Source organism: Nanorana parkeri, unplaced genomic scaffold (assembly GCF_000935625.1).
Source record: "Nanorana parkeri isolate BGI_ZX_2015 unplaced genomic scaffold, ASM93562v1 scaffold257, whole genome shotgun sequence".
Lineage (NCBI taxonomy): Eukaryota > Metazoa > Chordata > Amphibia > Anura > Dicroglossidae > Nanorana > Nanorana parkeri.
In genome coordinates this window covers 1,318,849-1,342,921 of record NW_017306525.1, presented here as the reverse complement: position 1 = coordinate 1,342,921, position 24,073 = coordinate 1,318,849, and the positions used below count along the sequence as shown (strand labels likewise).

The following is a 24,073-nucleotide window of genomic DNA, read 5'->3' as shown; positions in this document are numbered from 1 at the left end:
AGGCAGATTGTTTCTACAAAAACAAAAAAAAAGTGCTATAATTATGGCTGTCACAAATTAAAAGCAGCATAGCACGTAACATGACATTCACTTGACAGATAAAAGGACACAAGCCGATTACTAGGCTTGCAGGAGTTTTAAAGATGGCTGACCCGGGTGTGATTTTGGTCTCTGCTTGTATAATGAGCTCTGCAAATTAAAAAAGAAAAAAAAGGGCAAAGTCATCCGTTCTGAAAGACCTCAAAAAAGAAGAGCAAAAAGATTCTGTTTTCTAATGTAGTGTTTAAGGATATGTGGAATCAAATGGGAAAAGAAGCTTGAAGAAACAGAAAAACAATGCAGTGATAGTCAAAGAATACACTGGAGAAACCATCTGACTGTACAAGCGCTGCCAATACTTTAGATTATTGGATGGGCTGGAAAAAGGAGAGTGTTGGTTTGTGTGAGAAGTAGAAAAGACTTCCTGGGATCCACTTTCTATTACTAATAGATTTTGTATTATTACTATTAGTTTGTGTGATATACATAAGACTTCCTTTCTAATACTGATATTATATACACAAAACATTTCCTGGGATTCTCTATTGCCAATACATTAATTTTTATTTGATTGTTAGTTTGTGTGATAAGTATAAAAGACTTCCTGGAATTCTCTTTCTATTGCAAATGTCTTGATATTAATGTTATTTGATTGTGTGATACAAACAAGACTTTCTGTAATTATTTCTAATGCTACTATCATATCATCATTATTATTATTATTTTGTGCGACTACCTGGAAATCGCTCTATTGCTTACACTGAGATAATGATAATATTATTATTATTAGTGGTATTCATAAGACTCCCTGGGGTTCTGTTTCTATTCCAATAGAAGAATCAATATTATGATACAGGACTATATAGTGCCAAGCTTTACAAAACAATATTGTTAGGGGCACATCAGCAGTCTTAACACTGATCTCCAGAACGCCAAAATGACAGCCTGCCCAGTAGCCTACTGGTATGTCAGTACCTGCTCCAGTTCCAAAGCAGAACTAGCCATTCTCTCTTAGCAATGGCCTCCTTTCTCTCCTCCTGCTCCATTAACGCACAATACAACTACTGCATGTCTACTCCACCCTCAAGGTTAAAGTTTGGGTTATGAAGCAACTCAGGAGAGCCATGTCTGTTTCCCTGCCAAGCACTGGAACTGTAGTGTAGTTGTGAAGAGAGGGTATTTTTAACATGCTGCATTGTGTCACAGCCACCATGTTTCTCCATCTTCCAGCACCAACTCTGGCCCCATTTTCCCTGCAGATCGGTGCCTAGATTTCTCAACACATCCGGCAATCAGTCAGCCTGACATACTTTTCTGGCTCTTTGTTCCACTGATGGGAACATTCAGAAGTCCGATTGGAAAGAGTTTTAGAGAAAAGAAGAATCATCATCATTGCCACAGGTTATTGTGCAGCGTGGGGCCATGGTGTCATGCTGTGTCAACCTCGGTGGTGTCATGTTATGATATGGTGCCCCCTCTCTGCACACACACAAAGGATTGGGGGCTCGGGCGCCATATTGAATACTTTCTGGAGGCCCCCCTGTGCTCTCTCCACACCCCCCTCCCCCCAAAAACATAACTATTACAGGCGATCACCTAGAAACAAGAGATTTCGTTACAATAGACAGAAAACTTCCGGGAGTTCCAGCCTCCGCCATCCTGATACTGATCCGATCATGCAGTCCCTTGCTGGGGGGGGGGTTCTGCAGTAGAACCCCAAAACTAGCACCTTTGGGGGTATCACTGAGCATATGGAAGAGGTAGAAGATAGTCGGGGTTCTCTTTCCCGGGGAAAATACCCCCCGCTGAGCCCTAAAAGGGGGGCGGGTATAGATCAGCCATTACCGGGGGCACCTGAACACAATCACCACCCCCCGTGCTATGTGCGGGACATCATTCATTAGAAAACGGAGCGTGGGTTCATGTCCACTCGCACGCGGCTCTCCGCCCCCCCCCTCCTCCCCTCATACTCACCGGCGGCGGTCGGACTTTGCAGATCCCAGTGCGCTCCGCGATAGGTCGGATCTTGTTAATAAACGCAAACGGGTCAGCAAATTCCTCCCGGCTGGGCTCGAATACCGGACACTCCGGTGGAGGTACAAACTCCATGTCGGCGCCGGCGAAACTAACCGGGGTAGATCAACTGGCACCTACCCCGGCTCTATACCGGGTGAGTTGCCCGTCAAGGAGGCGGAGCGAGACAATCCAACCGACAGAGAACGAGAGAGGCCGCACTAAGCACAGCGATGGCAGGTGTCCATCCGCCGAGTAGGGGTGGTTGAGAAGAAGTAGTCCCAGTGTGTACTCGGCTCACGTCTGTCATTGATCAGCCTGCACACAATGATCTGGCTATACATGGTCCATCTTGGGCAGACCCCTACAGACAAGCTGATTTCATGACCCTGCCCATGCAGGGGCTGGCTTGCTGATTATTTTCTATCATGCGCTGCCATCCTCCCATAAATTATTGGCGTTTCACTGTAAATGGTGCACTTGAAGCATGTGTAATCACTGGATTAAAAAGTTCCCTGAGAAGCTTGTAAATTACAATGTTTCTATTGGATAGCTATACAGTACATACTAAATCAGTAACGTGCCACTACAGTCATGAGGATACAGACTCCGGTATACTAGTTGACTCCTTTTATTTTAAATCATATACAAGTAATATTCAACGAAGGCCTTAACATGAAGCCGAGTAACTATGGAGGAAAAATCCATCCTGCGAACAGCGATTGGCCCAGCCCTCCGATACTGACAGATCCCACCCCATCTAAACCAACTGGCTTCCAACTGTGGGATCTACTCCTTATGTTTACATGGGCGGAAGGATTTGTATACAGCTGACTGCCACACCATCGCCGGCACTTATTTTTTTAAAGAGCCTTCTTCTGTCCCCGGATTGGTGGAGGGAGTGGCGACGTCAGGATAGAAGAGGGGCGTGTACTACGAGCTGTATCTGGGAGTTCATTGTCTACAATGAGCGTGTAACCTGGTCACGTGATCCGGCCTGAGCGGAGAGAGAAGTGAGCGGGCGTGTCATATAAAGCCTAGTCCTCCTTCTATTATGTGTGATAGTGTATTACATCGATGAGTAGTGTGACATGTCGGGGCTCATTTATGAAAAGCTCTTGTCCGCAGCTACCAATCAGATGCCTTGTTCCTTTTAGTCATGAAGCTGTTGCCGTGGCTTACAGCTTTACTATTGCTCGAGTAGTTTACAGCTTTACTATTGCTGTAGTTGCCATAAATTAGCCAATGTATATATGGGTGTTGAACGTGTAAAATTAAAGCTGAACTTCAGACACAAAACTTTAAATATATTCCTCAATAGTTACAAAGGATATAAATCCACTCTGTGAGTGCCAACTGCCTTTGCAAACCCAGTTTATACCATATAAAAGTAGCAGTGACTTCATCATTGTGCTGTACATAGCTTGTGTAGCGAGCGCAACTGTGGGAGGGGTCTAGCAGGACCACCCCCTACAGTCTGTCTGTAGGAAATGACAGGAGGAGGTATTAAAGCTCTATGTGTCCCCAAAAAAGGGTATAAAATTAATTTCAGTACAGCGCTGCATGACGGAATAAATGTCAGTCAAAGTACCACAGCGCTGAATACTGAAAAATGGCCTGGATGGGAAGGGGGTTTAACACCCCGGATGTCAACTGGTTAAAGAATTATGGTGAGCGTGAAATACACTCATCCCTATAATAAGAGCCGACGTGTGACAATGAAGCTGTCACATTGGCTCTATTGATCGCAAAACTGAGCAATAACATACCGTTGATCGCTCAGTTCCCGATCTTCTCCCTGCAGAGAGCGGTGGCTATCAGTCACTGCTCACTGCAGGGATTCCACCTCCCCTCTCTGTTCCTCCAGCGCTGACAGACGGGGAGGGGGCGGACACAGCTGGCTCTAGAGAGGCAGATCCAGCTGTCAATCAGGCGGCGGGGTGGATCCCGACAATATTATCGGGATCTGTTCCTGCTGCAGCGCAGCAATAGCCCGCTATATGCTGCGTTTTGGGTCACAGGACAATTGTAAATGTCCTCTTGTGATTCTGAAGAGAGCTACGGCCAAAAAAGGTTGGGCCACGGTTCTCTTTTAACACAGGAAGCTGCTGCACAGAGGGAAAGTTTCACACTGGATTACTGCACAGACCTAGAAGAAATGCAGAAAGCTCACCAAGATTCAAGTAAGAATACACATGGCTCTTGTATTTAGACCATATTTGCTTATCCCAGAGTTCAGCTTTAAAACTGACTGTGAAGTGTAATGACCATGTAAGTTTACCGCTGCTGCTGTGTTAATACATACTCACTCTCGCGAGTCTCTGCTTTCTTGCTTGCAACCCCTTGTGACTAGCGACATCACAGGGGTTGGGATTTTGTATTAACGCTGTACATGCACTTTCAAATTAAAGGAGAACTATGAGATGAGTGATTTCCACTCACCTCATAGTTCTAGCCGACCTGTGACAATGAGACTGTCACAGGTCGGCTCAGTAGATCGGGAGGTGAGAGAACACATACCGGGTTCGCTCACCTCTCGATCCCGTCACGGCTCTCTGCCGTGACAGGGGGAGGGGCTGGATTCCCCTCTCCCCGCTCCGATCTGCCAGCGCTGACTGGCAGAACGGACCGGGGAGGGGGCGGGTACAGCTGGCTCTGCCTCTAGATAGGCAGAGCCAGCTGTCACTCACGCAGCTGGGCGGATCCCGACGTCCAGGTCGGGATCCGCTCCGGCTGCGGCGTCTCAGTATACCGCGAGATACTGAGCTTAGGGTAACGGGAGGACGCTAGTTTGTGTCCTCCCGTTACCCTAAGGAGAACTATGGGGGAAAACACTGACCCCATAGTTCTCTTTTAAAGAGAGGCTTGGCTCCTGTTAGATCTGCGCATTTGCGGGATTTGTTTTTACAGTCCGTGGTGGGCAGTAGAACAGAAAGTGGAAGTATGCAAGATGGCGCCAGCTTTAATAAGGGAACGGGCGTAGAGCAGCCTACACCCGAAAACAAAGTAAGGGCACTTACTTTCTTATCTAACATTAGCTGATATAAGCGAAAGGGGAGCTGGGGGTTTTTACATGCAGCTGAGTTTACTTCCAGAAATGTTACCAACAGAGCTCATCTACCGAAGACTAGAACCTCAGCTTTGGGTGGACTGATTCTTTAATGTGCATTCATGCTATGTCTTGCACTAGCCTTTACTTCCATCCACAGTACAATTCTTTACCACTGTCTAGTCCTGCCTGCAGTCATATAAATGTGTTGTCAGCGCAACCCTTGTTAATGTATTCATCACTTTTATATAATCTGAACGAAAAAAAATCTCACTCTGCAAAGAAATCTGAGTTGTTTACTGCAAATGCGCAGCCATGAAATGAATTGGAGAATATAGCTGATGTAAAAAGGACGTCGGGAGTCTAGAGGCAGGTACTGTATATACAGTGAGGGGAATTTATCAAAACAGGAGCAGACAAAATCTGGAGTAGCTGTCCATTGCAACCAATCAGCTTCTGTCTTTCATTTTCTAATCTTAACTGAACAAACTGAAGAGAGAAGCTGATTGGTTGCCACGTTGCTCCAGTTTTGATAAATTCCCCCAGTATATGTTTTCCATCCATTGACCTTTTACTGCTTTACTGGAAAAGCCTTTACTAGCCTTCCATTCAATTTTTTGGGGTACAAGAATCCCCCAGTTGTTCTGTCTGAGGCCCGATGCAAACCTGAGCAATCCGAGACTCGTGTGCCGGGATCGTGTGGGCCTGCACAATTGCAGCGATTGCCGTGCAGCCCCATTGATTTCAATGGGATACATACGTGCGGCAATCGCAGAAAAAAAGGTACATGCACCTTTTTTTTTTTGCGGTACACGATGTGCGGCTGTTCATGTTCGGATGCACGGGCGGAATCGCGTTGGCAAATCGCGGGATCCGCCCGGCGCGACTGGGGTGCCATTAGAAAATAATGGCACCCGCAGTATGACCATCTGTGATGGGTGACTCCGTGATCGTGCCGCAATCCGAGTTGTATCGTGCCCGATTGCCGTACGGTCACAGATCGCCCAGGTGTGCACCGGCCCTGAGCCTTCACACACTATAAAGAGAAAATGTCCTCTGGGTGACCCATGTACACAATGTAATAAGCAGTCACTAAATGCAGGAGCACTTAGATCAGGTGAACACAAACGAAAACGGCAGAGAAAGCACGCAGGGATTGTGTTCACACTCGCGCCGTTTTATTTTGAGTGGAAACCTGCACTACTATTGTTAGCACCATATTAAAACTTCAATAAAGTTTGGTCCCCATAATTCTCCTGTTCCCCTTTCACTGTTTCATGCGCTAGATGACACTAAGGCTGCATTCACACATAGGCGTCAAGGTTTTTGCGCGGTTTAACCTAACGTATTTTGTTTGTTTTTACACATTTGTTGCACATTGTTACGCAGATTAGAAGCGCCCATATGCAGTCAAAAGTCTTGCTAGGCAGATCAAAAACATTGCAGTTAATGGGGTAACGCGTGTTAAAACACGCATTCAAATATGGGCCGTGCGTTTTACAGGTTTTTCCATTGAATTGTATGGGGCCAAACGCACGCAAAAACGCCCCAAAGAAGCTCAGGAACTTTTTTGACGACAGGCATTTTGCCTAGGTGTAAATGGGGCCTAAAAAAGCAGTATTATCAGGCCCGGATTCCCTGCAAGGCAACCGGGGCGGCAGGGCGCAGAGGGGCGGCAGCGGTGTCCTTGTGGGGAAGTTCCAGCCATCGGGCGGTAAGTTGCCCTCTCTACATTTAGTCCTGATTTGCACAAGCAGGACTAAATGTAGAGTGAGGCAGCCGATTGTTCGTTTACATGTGAACTCGGCGATGTCGCTGAGATCACATGTAAACAGTCTGCAGCCGGCCGGTCCGTCCTCCCCCCTGCACTTACCTCTCTCCTCTGGTTCCGTCCTCCGCGCTCTGCCGCCGAGTCCATCTCATCACTGCAGTGAGCGGCAGGGTTAAAGGTAACCCTGCCGCTCCGTGTAGACAGTGAGAGGGAAGAGCTGTGCTCTTCCTCTCTCACAGGAGTTGCAGCACAGTGCTGTGCTAGAAATCCTGTATTGGAGGTGACAGGGTCAATAAAGAGAACCTGTCACCTCCAATTGCTATCACATCACACGATTGTTTTCTTCTGTGTGATGGCAATAAAGTTAGGTGGAAAAAAATGTAATTGATAAATAAAATACAAAATTAAATAAATACAAATTTTAAAAAATTATATAAAATAATTAAATTAAAAGGTCATTAAAAAGTAAAAAATAATTTAATAAGAAACAAATTATTAAAAAATAAGAAAATAATTATAAAAATAAACAATAAGATAAAAAAATTATAAAAAGTAAATAAAAATCTAAAAACAATTAAATTGATAAAAAAATAATTAAATAAATAAAAATTAAAAAAATAAGAACAATGAAATTAAAAAAATAAAAAGTGATAAAAAAGTTTTAAAAAAAATAAACAGTAAAAAAAAATTGAAACTAACCCCATCTGGTTGCCATTCTCCATTGATGGGAAGGCGGGGGGTTGGCGAGGCGCGCTGGGCGTATCACGGAACCTGGCCTTGGGGCGGCAGGGAGAGTTAATCCGCCCCTGAGTATTATGCAGATTTTTTCCATATGCTTGTGCAGACTGATCCATTGACCTGTACAGTTATTGTAGAGCTTGGTGGGTTTAGAGTCTATAAAGCACATGATGTTAGCATCTATAAACTAATCCATTTACCTCCAAAGGTACCTTTGTAGACTTTTTATGGTAGCTGGCTGTTCATAGGCAGGCTGACTACTGAAAATTGAAAGTTTCATTGTTTTTGACCATCATTTTCCTTGTCCAGTTATCTTTAGCGCAGAACAGGAAAATTAAAATGTTCTGTTTTTCTGGCGTCTCTATGGCAGCATATGGAAGTGATATAGCTTAGTGCGGACCTTTACACTCAAAAATCAAATTCTACCAATGCATTCCTCTATGTATGATGATTAATAATAACATTGACATCTCAGGTGTAAAATGCCGTGATTGTGAAATACTTACACTTGCAGAGCATTCACTTCCTGCGTTAAAAGGGCAAAAAGACTTCAGTTTGCCAACACAATGCACACTGGGATTGCCTTGTCATCAGCAGAAAAATGCAGGGAAAGCTCATCTGTAATCTCACAAGATCTCAGGGAATGGCATTTTCCTCCCCTGAGATGATGTACCGTATTTTGCGGTCCATAAGACGCACCGGACCATAGGACGCAGGGAGGTCCGGCGCGCCTTATGGAGCACTCGACAGACTGTAGCTTCTGACACAGCTTCTATGACAGAAGCTGTGACAGAAGCTGCAGTTAGTGACCGCTGAGACAGGTGGCGCTGTGATTACAGCGCCACGGTCTCAGTGATGACACAGAGCAGAAGAAGAACGTCCGTACTTCGTCTGCTCTATGGTGATCTCCATCGTCGCCGCTGCTCGGTTTTAATACGAGTGATCTCATTAGATCACTCGTATTAAACGAGCAGTGGCTCCTACTGCTGAACTCGATCGCCGCCGCCGCTGCTCGGCTTTAATACGAGTGATCTCATTAGATCACTCGTATAAAACGAGCAGTGGCTCCTACTACTCGCCCAGTGCCCGAAACTGCATGTCTCGGGCGTCGGGATTCGCTCCATAAGACGCAGGCACATTTTCCCCCTCCTTTTGGGGGGAAAAAAGTGCGTCTTATGGAGCGAAAAATACTGTACATGGTCACAGAGAGAAAGAGCTAGCAATCTGCCCTTAGTTAACTGTCAGAAGACTGGGGAAGAAAAGAGAAATAAGGTATGCAAAGAATACAAAGCCAATAATGATCTAGAACCTTGGTTCTTAACTGGTGGGTCGTGACCCCATTTTCAGTGGGTCGCCGCATGCCTTCCACTTTTCTAGGTGAGAGGCTCCTCAGCCTCCCCCTAGCACAGCACTGTCCGTTCTCTCACCAAGCAGCCATTCAAAATATGCTGTCCAGCGCCGAGCGTCAGCTTGAGGTGGGATGGGGCTATGGCCGTGAGGGAGCTCCATACATCCATTGCTTACATTTTTTGGAGTGTGTGGGAGAATGTGTCTGTGGTTGTGCATGTAGGTCAGTGTTTTTGAGGGACCATTTACACTAGTACAGTGCATTAATCACATAGTACCATGCGATTAACAGGGCACAATCGCATCTACCATGCATTGTGATGTGGGAGGTGTGTTGCGTTGCTATTCATTTGAATGGTACCCCAAACGCACTTCCCAACCACAGTTTGCACGGCTGCACTAGAACGCGTGGTACCCTAATGCCGTGCGTTCCATTGCAGTGCGACTTGGGTCGCGACTTATTGACCAAAGACAAATATGGGTCCTGACGTTAAACAGGTTGAGAACCACTGATCTAGAAGTATGTGTGTGTAGATTGGCATTACTAAATATTTCTAAAGCTGTATTTGTTGTCATTTCAAAGATATGGGTAATTGCCCGCTTTAAACACCACGGGTGGGTGCATTCAGATACTACTTATTTATAGAAGCAGAAGGCACTTTGGCCAAGGTCCACCATGGAATGTAAGGTAGGCTTCACCCTGTAATATACCAAAAGTGTGCATACATGACCAACTAGATGCTTTGTGGGTAATGTCAGGAGACTTTGGTGAATGCTGTCCACGATGCCAAAAAACCTTGAGTGAAGTAGGTAGAAACCTTCTTAGGTGGACTGAGCCCCTTAGTCTAATAGGCAGTCAGGAAGGGTTGGATTATACAGCTTGTGGAGGAATTCAAGGGGGCAACACTCCTCTTGTTGACCACAGTGGAGGTATTTAGCAGATTATCTGTCTTCCTAAAATATATGATGTAAACCTTCCTTAGATTTCACCCAACTTCAGCTTAAAGCAGATATATGTTATAAGTGAATGCATCTCTGTAATCATTAATACATCATTAAATCTATATATTTTTTACATGCAAGCAGTGTAAGTACCTGAATTTGATGACTTGATATCAGCCTATTGCAGTCTACTGTACCATCTGTGTAGAGAATGGTCCTTTTCAACCCACTTCCTGTAAGCCCAGGGTGGTAAGGGCATGCCCTGTGGAGGTGTGCCATCTAGCCACCGTAGACTTACAGGAGAATGCTGTAGAGAAGAGGGTGTGTTATAGAAAGAAGGGAACACTATAACCGGAGCTCTGTTTAAAGTAATTAGATCAGCAATGCAACCAGGTAACTAGTATTTTCCAAAGATGAGGTCAGCCCCGTACCCTCTATACATCCTCAATATGATTCGAATTGCTGACAAAACTGAAAAACAAGAAGTTCAGACTCTTTTTTGGGGGGTAAGTGGGTGGGGTCATGCAAATCATTCCCCTTTTACTCCTCTTAGCCATCTGTGCCATATGCACAGCACTGCTATAGCCATCATTTTATAAAACAAGTATTACCAAATTACATTCAGCTGTTTTGGGGGCTCTTAGTTCTTATGAGTGCAAGATATGTCTTCCCTGCCTCTATGGTGTAGGACTTGCGAGTCCATAGGAGCAGTACAATCATTCTGTTACAAGACGGCAATGCTGCATCTCCCACTACTTTACAAGTGGGCTTTCTAGTTTCTTTTGTACCTCTTTAACACAACCTTTACTCTTCAGATCAATTTAGCCTCCTGCAATCCTACCTCACCCCCAATGCCAATTCATTTGTTTGTTTACTTTTTCTAGCCTTGCCCATATTCTTGCCTCAGTGAGAAAGACATGTCCCTGCTCCTGCTCCCTCCTTCTATATCCCCATCAATATATCCCAGGAGGCTGCAGGAGCAGGGACTCACAACATCTGGAGAGCAGACCTGGCCACACGGCTGTAGAACCTAGAAGGAACAGCCAGCTCCCGATGATGTCACAGATGATGGTGGTGCAGGGCCTGGGCCATCAAACCAGGACACTACTGGATTTACTGGGCATGTATGTTTTCTAGTGAGAACATAGTAGGTAAAAATGCATAAGGGTGAAAGGGGGCAGGGCTTAGAAAAAGATATGTTTCCTCCTTTCAACTTGCCGAGATTTCCTCCCAAATTGACTCCTTCCTTCAAGGAAAGAATATTCTGCATTTTCTCTGCATCAGACCACCTGTACAGCAAGTGGAGCTGAAAACTGTAGTTGTCAGGTCACAAAACGTCAGGGGAATTTATCAAAACTGGAGCAAACAGAATCTGGAGCAGTTGCCCATAGTAACCAATCAGCATCTCTCTTTAGTTTGCTCAGGTAAGATTTGAAAATGAAAGAAGCTGATTGGCTACAGTGCAAATCTGCTCCAGATTTTTTCTGCTCCAGTTTTGATAAATTCCCCCACACAGACTAGCAGATTATGTATATCACTGTTTGGATAGTCAGGTTTGCAGACATGTATTTGCACAACAGATACTCATTTAAGGGGACCGACCCGCAGAAATAATCAGGTGCTTAATTCATCTCCACTAGTTTAGTATTGCTTTTTGCATACCCAAATGATAACCAGTACGAGGAAAGTTCATGGCCGTGCAGATGTATCAGTGATTGAATGCGGGGTATAAACACTGAGCTACGAGACATCAGCGACCACAAGCAATATCACTAGCTAGCAGCTGCGAGCTGTTACCCAGTGTGCGCGCGCACACCGAGCATCTTCAAATTCGTCACAACTTTATTGATCGCCGTCACACCCATCAGTCCATATGGTCCAGCCAAAGGATCACGTAGCACACGTATACGATGACGCCCTTGTCTCCTCCTTGGTGTTGTGAGTACGAGTCTGCAGCCATATTTAAATAGGGCAAAAGCCAATCTCTATCAAAGCACAGAAATAATGGGAGTTACCTGCGGCTGAGCACGCTTCTGGTTCCGCAATATGTTTAACGTTACTTATTTTTGTTGTTATTAAGATTGAATTGACTAATGGTTGGCTTATGTGTAATAAGACATAAATCAAAAAAGGAAAACCATTAAACTGCACATAAGAAAAGTGATACAAATTATCACTTTGCTGAATTACCATCCTCCTCCAGCTGAATTAACCCCCATTCACATGTGTGAGATATGTCCTGCATAGCGTGAAAATGCACAGCAAGAGGAATCCTATCATTTTCTATGGTGCATTTTAGAAAATGCAGTGTGTGGTTTGTGACTTTGTGTGGCGCAAAGGAGTGCATTTTGGCCTCATAGACTTCAATAGAATGTACATGCTTTTTTGGCGCAGTTTTTGAGATAACAGGGCTCCTCCCATATCAACTTCATCCGTCTGGTCAGAGCAGGGCCATTGCTGTATGACTCCACCCACACCAACAATATAAACATCGCTGCAGGCGTCAGATGGCATTGGAGAAAATCGCCCATGACATGGTTGATGATTGGGGCATTTACCCCTGCTCCACACAAAACCACGATTTTATTATTAACATCTAATTAGTATTTATTGTTTTTAGAAACATGGTAATGAATCCCTGTAAGATGACATCTCTACATACCAAATCAAAACTGTGACCTTTATCATTCTAAGGCAGACCAGATCTGGCCAGATATTGGTACATAATCGTGTAGTGAAAATGATTAACCTGTTGAAGACCTTGGCATGAAAAATAATGCCCCACCCTATCCCCACTGTGCGTGCATTTAACCAGCTGGGTCCCACTCAGTGTACCAGTGGTCCTGACTGCTGCTGCCCACACAGGGCTAAGCAAAGGGTTAACTTTATTCCTATTGTTTTGATGATATATCACGGACAAACCAAATAGATTTTGAACCGAGCGCAACATACAAGCCTTCCATTTTACATCTATACATACATTGTTGCGGCTGGTGCCGACATACCTACTTCCAGCGCAAACTATTTTGTTTAATATATTTAACTTTATTCCTAGCCACCAGTTGTTTGTATTTACTTTCCCTGTACCCCCCTGGTGGTCCACTTACTTGCAGGACTGACATCTCCGCATAGGCTTCCAGTTAGAACACCATATGACAGTGCTGGGCCAATTACCAAGCACCATCAATGTCATGTTGGAGGAATGGGAGCAACTCACATGATCTGCCATACCTGGAGGTAAGGGGTATGTTACTTTACTAACTTTTGTAAAAGGAGTGACCGGGCAAAAGGGAAGGCCGTGGTGCGTTGGGTGCAGCTGGGACATTAGCCTTTCCAACTGTCAAATAAGGCTTGGATGCAGCTGCTCGGCCATGGAAACCCATTCCATGAAGCTGTCTACACACTGTTGTTGTGCCAATCTGAAGGCCACATGAAGTTTGGAGGTCTGTAGCTATTGACTCTGCAGACAGTTGGCGACTTTTGCGCTTCACTGTGCGCTTCAGCATGCGCTGACCCCGCTCTTTCACTTTGTGGCTGAGTTGCTGTTGTTCCCAGTTGCTTCCACTTTGTTATAATTCCCCTAACATGTGACCGCGGAATATTTAGTAGCAAGCAAATTTCACGGAACACCTGAATCCAATGTTTTGGAGTTACGTCCCAATACTTTTGGCAATATAGTGTATGTATTTTGATACCCCTTTAACTTGTCCCCGCCATGCCCGCCTCCATACCTGATTGCCCTGATCACTGGAAGGACACCCTGTCTCCTGTAGTGCTCGATATGTACATATCATTCAGGGCCAGGCAGGAACAGGCACATCTGAAGGGATGCGGGGATGTCCTGTTTGATAAAACATCAAACAGGACATCCCCGGAGTCCCTTTAGATGGGTTCTTCAGAACGCTGTTAAACGGCCGGGAGTACGTGACCCCCTCTGCCCTCCCCTCGCTAGCCACTGCCAGGACACTCTGGGGGGGGTTTGAACCCCCCCTATCCCCCCCTTATCTACGCCCCTGATTTTGACTATGGCAAATCAAAATAACTGAAGTTGTTATTCTAATAGCTTCCTGCAATCTGCAGCACAGCAGTGCTCAAACTAATAGAAGAAGGGCCAGTACTTTGTACAACAAAGGGCAGTCCGATCGGGTCCGTCTGTCAGTTTTTCAGGCTGACCCGATTGGATGCCCAATGTAAAGGTGCCCATACACCTTACGATTATCATATGCGATCGACTTTTCGTACGACAATCGTAAGGTGTGAATGTAGTGCCCGACCGACAGTACTGTACAATCGGCGTTTCCGTGTGTTAAAAGTCGTTCGATTAACACTGCTCATGCGCAAACGAAAATACGTGCGGCCTATTACCGCAATTCGTCCAGGTGTTTTTTTTAACTACTGCTGATTGAACCTTGCGATAATTGGGGCAGGATGGGGCCGCCGTACGACAATCGTACGACGGTTCGATCATCAGAGGAAAAGTTTCGTCCGATAATCGCAAGGTGTATGGGCACCTTTAGTCTATGGGTAGCCGTGTGTAAATGGACGAGCGTCCGTTTACACCCACTTACCCCCCACTCTGGCTGATCATAACGGATTGGGGGTAATCTTAAACATCCGCTTACATCCGTTTCCCTATACACTGATATGGGTTCTGGCAGTTTCAGTTCATTGAGGAAAAAACTGTACGGACACATATGTCACCGCGGTGCACGGATCCCTTCTGATCAGCCCGTGTGAAAAGGACCTTAAAGTAGAATTAAACCCTTTTTTTTTTTTTGCATATATCTACTAGATATGTGCATTTGGATTCGGACGAACCTGTAGATCAACAAAATTCAGTTGATTCGGCGGTTCGTCCGAATCTGAAATAAATATATATATATATATTTAACGATATTTGGGCATATAAAAATTCGTATCAGAACGCGAGGTGGCCATATTGGCTGCCGGCGTGTTCTGCGCGTGCCCCGCCGCCATCTTGGAAGCGGGGTGCATAATGCCACGTGACGTTATTCGCAGAATGCGCGGTGGCCACATCGGCCGCCAGCGAGTTCCGTGCATGTGCGCCGCCAATTTAGAGTATATTATCTTGGTATACACCAAGATGGCGGCGCCCACATATTCGGTTGCCGCCATCTTGGTGAATACCAAGATATACTCCAAAATGGTGGCACACATGCACAGAACGTGCTGGCGGCCTGTTCTGCAGTTTCTTTGTGCGGTTTCGGATTCAGAGGCTTGTTGCCTCCGAATCCGAAACAGCATTAAAATTTGTTTTCATTGACAAAACGAATGAAAATGTTTTTCATTTTCATTTGTTTCGTCCGAAACACATTTTTTGCCCTGCTCATGTCTGATATCTACTGGTAGCAAGCAGTAGATATATGCAAAAACATTTTAAACATTTTTAAAAAGTTACCAAACAGGTTATTACCGACCTCTGTCTCCGCCGCACGCTCCCGTCCGAAGATCTGAAGAGTCTCAAGCGGCCGTGAAGGATCATTGGGACAGTAGAGATCTTCTGCCGGGAGACGAGGAGAGACACAGGGTAAGTCAATGCACGCAACCTGGCAGCGTGCACGCCGGACACACTCCGTGGGACACAGAAGACACAGCAGTCAGAGTTGGATCAGAGACAGGCACCAGCGCCGTAGAGACTCCTGAAAACTACAGGAAAGAAGAAGATGATCGGATCAAGAGGTATTATTTAAGGTAAGGTAAGGAAAAAACGGTATCAGTGCATCCCTACTTAAAACCATGTGAAAATGCATGCGTTTTTATAATGAACTGGATTTGAAAAGATATTTACCCTTTTTGAGCAGGAATATTTGTTTTAAACACACGTAATCTTATCTGTATTTTTCCATTTGCATAACGTCTTAGTACACAAAGTCCACATAAACTGCAACAACTGACTGTGTTTCAGCTTCTCCGCCACACAACCTCCTCTCAGATACAGAATTCTGCCAGAAATGACTGTGGTATGACAAGGCTGACAGATTCAACAGTAGAGCTGGCACATTTTGTATTGCTGCTTGTCAAAAAGTGTAGGCTTAGGTACCACTATAATTAAATATAAGGATGCAAACATTATATTGGCAGGCTTATTTAGAAAAACAGTGTGCAGATGATGCAATGCTGTGTGAAGTACAGTAACCCACAGCAACATCTTTCAACTGATCTGGCCACTGTAAACAGAAATCCGATTGGGTTGTTGCGTGTTATGCATCAGAATTACTCTTTGCAGTACTTGAAGATAACCATACCCTGGGAGATTATTAGCAGGGTACATTTGTGGCTCAGTCTTTTAGTGCCAAAAGATATGCAAGTGAATATTATGTGGCAGATATGAAAATACAGTTATTCAAGATTACTTTGGTGCCACATTGTCCCTCAAACAATATAGGTGGTTGATGCCCACCTGATACCACCTGAGTCTGTCATATAAGGCCACCATCATCAAGATTTGCTCACATTTGGGTAGATTTACTGAATACACCTACAAATGTTTCTTGCACATAAAAAAAATCATTTGACCCCCATGTTGTTCAGTTTGTATTGAACTACTTATGTTTAAATGTATTTTAATTAGAATGTTTTCCAAAATGACATTGCAACACAGGTAAATAACTCAGCATGAAGGTTATACAACTGACCGAACACAATTTCAAATAGTCAAGGGTAGCAAGTATAAAACAGTAATCATACTCACAGCATGTGTAGCCATGGTGCCATTAGAGAGAGCCTTTGCCTGGAGATGTGTGGCCACACCGATGGTGATATCAAAGAGATGCAAAAAGTCTAAGGCAATATATAGTAGAAATTTCTCTCATCAATGTAATAAGAGTCATGTGACTGTTGTAGAGCCAGACACAGGGGGTGAGAAAGAGCAGTACGAGGGACTGGTAGCTAGATAAGCCATGCTAGACAGTATTCTGTGAAGGGGTATAAAAGTTGGGTGTCGATGCAGAGCCAGGGATCCAAAATGTACTTATAGCTGGCGAGAGTGTTGTTCATTCTAGCTGTTAGGCTGGGCACACACCTTACAACCATCGCAAGACTTTTGTCTTGCGATGGTTGTAAGGTACTTAAAAAAACGTACGATCTGCCCATCTTGCATAGGCAGATCGTACTTGCGATGATCGCAAGCCACGCCCCCTGAGGGGCAGGCTTCCGATGACCGCAATGCCGAACGGGCAGTGTGCGCTTGCGCACACCGGCCCGTACGGTTTTTTTTGTACGGACATGCCACAAACCCAACGAACATCGTACGATGCTCGTCGGGTTTTCGAACATGTCCGTAAGTTTAAAGTCGTGCGACCTTACAGTAGTAGAGGTCGCACAGCTTCCACACACCTTACGATAGCAAGTAGGCTGAAGGGTTAAGGTAGCTTGGTTTGTAGCAGTCTGTAAAGAAGGGATTCTACCGCGTGCTGGAATGGTTGTATTTTAAGGCAAACCCAAAATATATGGAATAGAGTCCTTGTGTGTCTGAGACATTTCTAACAACAAACAGGGATGTTGGGGTTGAGAGTTTGTACAAAGTGAAGTTTTACGGGCAGAGGGTCAAGTTTTGCCCCATTCCTTCATGGTGAATGTTCAGTTTAGGATATGTTCCCATTCGAGCATGTAGTTGTGTTTGAGGGGGGTAAATACTGGAAATGAACCCTCTACATGTCAACCCCAGAATTCAAAGTGTTTACAAGGATGTGGAGTGGGAAAATTAAGTCTGGGGCAATAGGTTGTGCAAACAAGAATTGGGGGAAAGCTTCCCTTGATTGCAGTGTAGAGAAAGACAGTGGAGTGCCGAGAAAGGCTGGAGAGTTTTAGGGCAGGTTCACACCATTTTCCGGAAACTGCCCGCAGTTCCAGTGCATTCCAGACCAGACAAAATGTGACAGGCAGTATTTTTCTGGTCTGGTCTGGAACGGTCTGCGCTGGTGTGAACAGAGACCAGAAATAGCATAGGGATACATTAGGATGCATTTTGGGTCTGGAAACAATCTGGTCTGCTCTGGAGATGATCTGGATGTGGTGTGAATGAGTCCTTAGTCCTAGATTCTTTAGAATCTGTGTCAGGTCCCCAAAGGCGTTGCAATAGAATGGGGCGATCCAGAGTTTTTCAGTCTCAAACAATTTATTATAGGAATATAGAGTACACAGGAGAATCATTTCTATGAGGTGGGTTGTTATATTAAAACATCAGGAAATGCTAATTTCTCCTTGTGTTTTAAAGAAGAGCTCCTGGCATGAGTATTCTTAACCCTTGCAGTAGGGTGCACTGCAAGGGATAAGTGTTCATTTTCATCAAAAAATAATAAAGATATATTCACCTGAACCTTGCAGCCGTCTGGCTGTTAGAGTTGTCCCTTCAGCATGTCTCCTCCTCTGCTCCAGAGATGGAATCTCCCTCGGCGTCCTCATGTCAATGACTCACAGGACTTTAGACTGCTGAAGCGGAGGGGGAGCAAGGGGAAGTGAGGCTTTAGAGATGGCCGGAGTTCTTCTTTAAGGGCTGTATGTACTGTTATAGTGACTTTTTGTCCTCTATGCTCACTGGAAGTAAATTAGAGAAGTTCCTGTTGCAGTTTTTTAAGGGGAGTCAAATGAATTTAAAAGAGAACTATGGGGTCAGTGCTTTTCCCCATAGTTCTCTTAAGGGTCACGGGAGGACATATACTAACCTCCTCCCGTGACCCAAAGCTCAGTATATCGCAAGCTACAGCTCGCGGTATACTGAGACCGCCGCAGACGGGACGGATCCCGACACTGCTGTCAAGATCCACCCAGCTGTGTGAGTGACAGCAGGCTCTGCTCTGCCTATCTAAAGGCAGAGCCAGCTGTACCAGCCCCTTCCCCCGTCCGTTCCGCAAGGCCGCGCAGGAGCATCGGAACGGATCTACAGCTGGGACGCAGATGGCGGGCGCAGGTAAGTAAAACAGCTTTAATAATGTCCCCTAGACATAAATGAGCATTTAACCCTTGCAGTGCAGGGGGGAGCACCTCTGCAAGGATACGTTTTTTGTTTGCCTGGAGATGAGCTTTTAATAGACTTACATAGTTTTTGTCATTGTTTCTATTCACAAATCTATTCCTGAGAGAAGTTACAATAACTCATTTTGCCTGATTACTGCCTCCTTTAATATATTTTTAAAACATATTTTGCATTTATTTCATTTTATTGTATGCCTAACATTTGTTTTTTACTGTTAGGTACATTAAAGGTTTTGAAAGAATTTACTGGGTCCTGGTCTCACTAAGATTGAGAACCACTGGTGTGCAGTGCACTGGTGTGCAGGTGTGGGTTGAATGTAAAGAGAGGTCCCATACATGTGTTGCAAAGAGAAAGGGTCAAGGGCTTTTCAGCATCTAAGCTAAGGACAACACTCTCTTCTTCAAGTCTCTGGAGTATACAATTGAAATATGCAGTGGAGCCTCCATTCCCAGTAAAGTAGTGGATAAGGGCATCTAAAAAGGCGTTTAGAGTTTGGTAGGTGAAGGGAGAATGTCAGTTTAATTGAGGGCATGGTCTGACCAGGTTATAGAACCTGGTAGATAGATGTCAGATTTAGGAGATAGCCAAAGCAAAGGAATGTAGAAAAGAAAGTAGTCTGTTTCAGTGTAGGCTTCATGGGGGTTGGAGTAAAAGGTGAAGCAATTTTCTGAATGATAGTGAATTTCCATATATCATATGTGTCGGAGGAGTTGCCGGAAATGTTGAGATAGGTTTCTTAATGCTCACGTTGACCTGAGGGTTTTTAAGCCTAGGCAGTCATGGATTGTTGACAGGGGCATATCCAGCAATAAGCATATGAGTGGTGTCAAGTGTTTCTCTTTTTATCAGGAGGTTATGAAAGAACTATTTCTGATCCTTATTGGGGGTGTATAGATTGCAGAGAGTGATTGCAGTACCCAGTGTCCAAAGTGCAATTTTAAAAAAGGTAGCACTCTTCTTTAGCTGCTACCAAGTTTGAAAGGGTATACATTTTGTTAACAATATAGCAACTCCTGCATTTTTCCTTCTTGATGCCATTCAAAGAGAACATGATCTAGAGAAGTCATTTGAAATTTCCGCCTTAAAACTTTTGAGTTCTTGGGTTCAGATGTGACTCTTGGTATTGGGGTTGAGCCCTGTATTGTTAAAGTGACATTAAAGTTTAAAAAAAATCCCTCCCCCCAATGTTAATTAAAGCACTTACCTTAAATAATGTCTCTTAATCTGATCTTCCTCTTCTTTCCTGTCCTTTTCATCTGTCCCTCCAGCGGTGCGGCGGCTCTCTCCGATCCAGCGCTGACTCCTCTGTCCCTGCCGATCCCGCGGTGTCTGCATGCAGGTGCACGCGTCCATAGACTTACCTTGCGTCTCTGCTCGTCTCCCAGCATGCGCCCGCTCCAAGATGCTTTGCGGCCTCCCGAGCAGTGCTCGGGCGGAGCGCGCGATGATAACTTACTTTGAGACTCCCCTCGATTTAATTCTGGTAGTAAGCCCACTGATGCTGGATGAGTAACTGCTATGATGACATTATATAAACAGGCCCATTAAAGGAAAGGTGATACTTCTCCGCATGTGAAATTTACCTGACAAAACATTCATATGTTTAAATATTTTTTAAACCTGACCATAATAATAAATAAAGAATACATGCTTGAAACCACTATGATGTTTTTTTCAAAACCCTGTCATGACAGAAATAAAGGTCAGGCCTTGACAGCCTGAAAATACTAGTTGACTAGCTGTCTTTGGCTTCAGAACGTCAGTTGCCGACATATAGAAAAAGCATGCAGGAGATGTTGGAGATTTGGCATGACATGCATGACAGTAATCACAGCATATCAAGCAGGGCATTGCAGTTCGATGGTCCAACACTGAAAGCAGCATTTGAGCTGTGACTGACATGAGACTACTGCTGTATCTGTCAGCATTGGCATTCCAGACTTGGACAGAACACAACCAAATTAATATGGGCAGGAAGTGAGTTATCTTCTTTCTTTTATGTGAAGTGAAATAATGTTAACGTGGTTTTATTTTTCAGTGCACTAATTAAACTATCTGTGTTGTCTAACTCAAACAACTTGAAGCCAAATGTTTCTACATAAACAATTGCCTTTCCAGAAAATACTGTTTTCATTATTTTTACTCATCTTTTTCTTTTACATCTCAATGCAGATGATCTCTTCCAGCCTTTCTTACTTACTTCCTGTCTATATGTACTCAATCCAGCATCGCCTACACATTATTACTCAGAACCGGCTTCCTGATAGTGACAATGGCCATCACTGTGTGCTCAAAGTGTGTTGGCGTAACAAGGTAATAATGCAGGAGCACAATTAGGAGAAAGAGGCAGTGCTGGAAAATAATGGTGGCCACACAAAATATTGACACTTTGGGCCCAATTTGGACATTTTCACTTAGGGGTGTACTCACTTTTGTTGCCAGCGGTTTAGACATTAATGGCTGTGTGTTGAGTTATTTTGAGGGGACAGCAAATGTACACTGATATACAAGCTGTACACTCATTACTTTACATTGTAGCAAAGTGTCATTTCTTCTGTGTCATCACATGAAATGTTATAATAAAATATTTACAAAAATGTGAGGGGTGTACTCACTTCTGTGAGATGCTGTATATATGTATATATATATAGATCTATATATAGATCTATATATATTTATCTATATATAGATCTATATATATATATAAATACAAAACAGGAAAAAAAGATCATGTGCAAAACAAATGTGCAAAGGTACAATACAATATTGATCAGTGTAAGTCATCAGGGCTAGGACAAAAACAGTCTAAAAATATATAGTAGAGATAGAAAATATATAAGCTCACAGCATTTATTAACACCCCTAGACACACTGGACCAGAAGGTTTGTGGGATCCAAAAAATGCAAAAGAAATAGGTCAGGGTTGTATGTGAAGTCCTATCGTGGAAAAGCCAAAAGGAAGGCTATTAAAGCATATAGTTGAAGAGTAGGTGTAAAGAGGTGCACTGGTAGATGAGGAGGAAAGAAGGGACAAGGAAGGAAAAGGAGAGGAATAGTAGGAGAGAAGGAGAAGGGTCAGGCTGCGTGCAGGGGGGAAGGCAATAACTGGGGGTAGCGTAACTAAAATTTTGATTATAATGTGAGGAAGTGACGGTGAGTGTCGGAGGAATGTTAAGATTTTTATTTAAAAACTCCTGGAAGTGCTAAGATTCCATTGACTGCGGTGCTGTAGATCACGACATTTAGACAATGGGTAAGTTCTTAAAAGGTCTGGATAAATTCATTATAATATATAAAAAACATGTTTGATAGATCAGTAAGGGAGAATGCTGCATGTATTACAAATGGTTAGGCTTCTTTAATAAAATATCATAAGATACAAAGCACTGTATAAAAGGCATCACCCATATTAACCAATCAAAATATATCTTGTAATGGTTTGACTTTACCTAAGTGAATTTGGATTAAATGATATTGGTGACTGCACTTTACAAAAAACTTTTAGTCAGAAAAATCTGACATATTTCATGTCAATTTTTATTTTTTTAGCCAACAGGTGGAACTTAAGCTTGTTACATGTTTGTTGCAAACAACCCTTTGGTTACAGAGGTCCATAGGTCAAGCTGCAACTTACACACAGAACTGAATGAGTCATTGCAGTGATTCATCCTGTCAGGATCAGACTCAAGGATGTGGACCCTGGATACACTTGTGGGACATCTAAGGTGGTAAGAAAGGTGAAAGTAGTATATGCTGGCTGGAAGCTGGGATCGGCAGAGAATGACTGAAAGTTTAGACAAAGCAGAAGGGCATGGAGCTCCTGAGCTCTTCATGGTGGAGGTGGACTATGCTATGTGCTGGCCTCAGGTCACAACCCCTAGGTTCACTCTACTCTGTTAACAGCGGATGATGTTCGAAAAGGCCAAAAGTCAGAGCAGACTGTAGACAGAGATAGCATGAGTCAAGCCAAAGGTCAGGACAGGCTGCGGACATGGATACGAGCAGACAAGCCAAAGGTCAGGGCAGGCTGCGGACTGTGAGCTACACTGAGTTCAAATAGAGAGAGTAAGAGGCAAGTGGATTGGCCACAAACTTCCAGCACTGATTGGCTAAGAAGATGTATAAAAATCAGCAGGTGAGATTGGGTGAAGCCTAAAGCTGCCTGACTATTGCAAGAGTTAGGTAGGATCAGAGCAGTGGAACTACAAGCAACAGAACAGCTAGCCACTGGTGGAACTATTAGGGTTGCAGCACTCACATATACGACTGGGCCCTGGCATTCCGCCAGTTGGGGGGGGCCAGAAAGGCAGGAGAGAGCCCAGCTCTGACATTCCCGAAAAAAACGTGCGTGACCTGATGGGAACACAGGTCCGCTTGACTGACATACTAAGCAGCCAGTGACATTTCATCATTACACGGCTCAGATCACTCAGTGAGGCGGGAGAAGGTTGTGGGCGTGCCCGTGTTGTGGTAGTAGTGTGAAGTGAGCGAGCTGCACAATGTACTGGGTGGAGTTTTCTGAGGTTGTGGGCGTGCCCTAGGCTGTAATAACCAGTAGTACCCACTTGCCTGCATGTTGTGAAATTTGAATGGTGAGAGCGGCCGTGTCTGCTGGTTGGGGCAGATGAAGTAACGCTAGAATTACTGGCACGGAGCCAGTGGCGTAACAACCGGGGGTGCAGCAGGGGCGCGGGCCCCGGGCGAAAAGTGAAGGGGGGGCGCCGGCCGAAAATGGCACTTTCGGCTAAATGCCGAAAGTGACTCACTGCACGGAGCGGACGAGGATTCTTCTACAGTTATCTCATAGTGGTTACGTCATTCTGTGGACATGAGAGATTCTCAGGTTGGTGGCTGCACTGCTGGAGGGCAGTTATCTTTCATCTCCATCTTACAGTAAGTGCATACAAAACGATACTGCAGGCTTTCTTTCTAGTGACAACTGGGTCACCTTATTGTATTCCATACGTCTTATATATGTTTTTCATGCTTATCACTGGCGGAACTACAAGGGTTGCAGCGGTCGCATGTGCAACTGGGGGGCCCTGGTGAGTGTTCCACCACTGGTGAAGGGGGGGGGGGCAGAATAGAAGTAGATGACCTACCCCCAGTAACCACCGAGACGCCGACATTGCCTCCCTGCGGGGCCCTTGATAGTTTCTTTCACCAGGGTCCGGATGTT

The 24,073-nt window shown here is 44.5% G+C and overlaps 1 protein-coding gene across 2 annotated transcripts in view; it reads right to left on the bottom strand.

The window, feature by feature from the left end:
• Positions 1-2,353, bottom strand: part of KDM5B (lysine demethylase 5B) — a 55,168-nt gene extending 52,815 nt beyond the window's left edge. For both annotated transcript variants that reach the window (XM_018556907.1, XM_018556906.1), the window contains exon 1: positions 2,014-2,353. In XM_018556907.1, coding sequence (XP_018412409.1) covers positions 2,014-2,148 — 135 coding nt within the window. In that variant the 5' untranslated portion in view covers positions 2,149-2,353. The remainder of the gene's footprint in view (positions 1-2,013) is intronic.
• Positions 2,354-24,073: the final 21,720 nt, after the last annotated feature.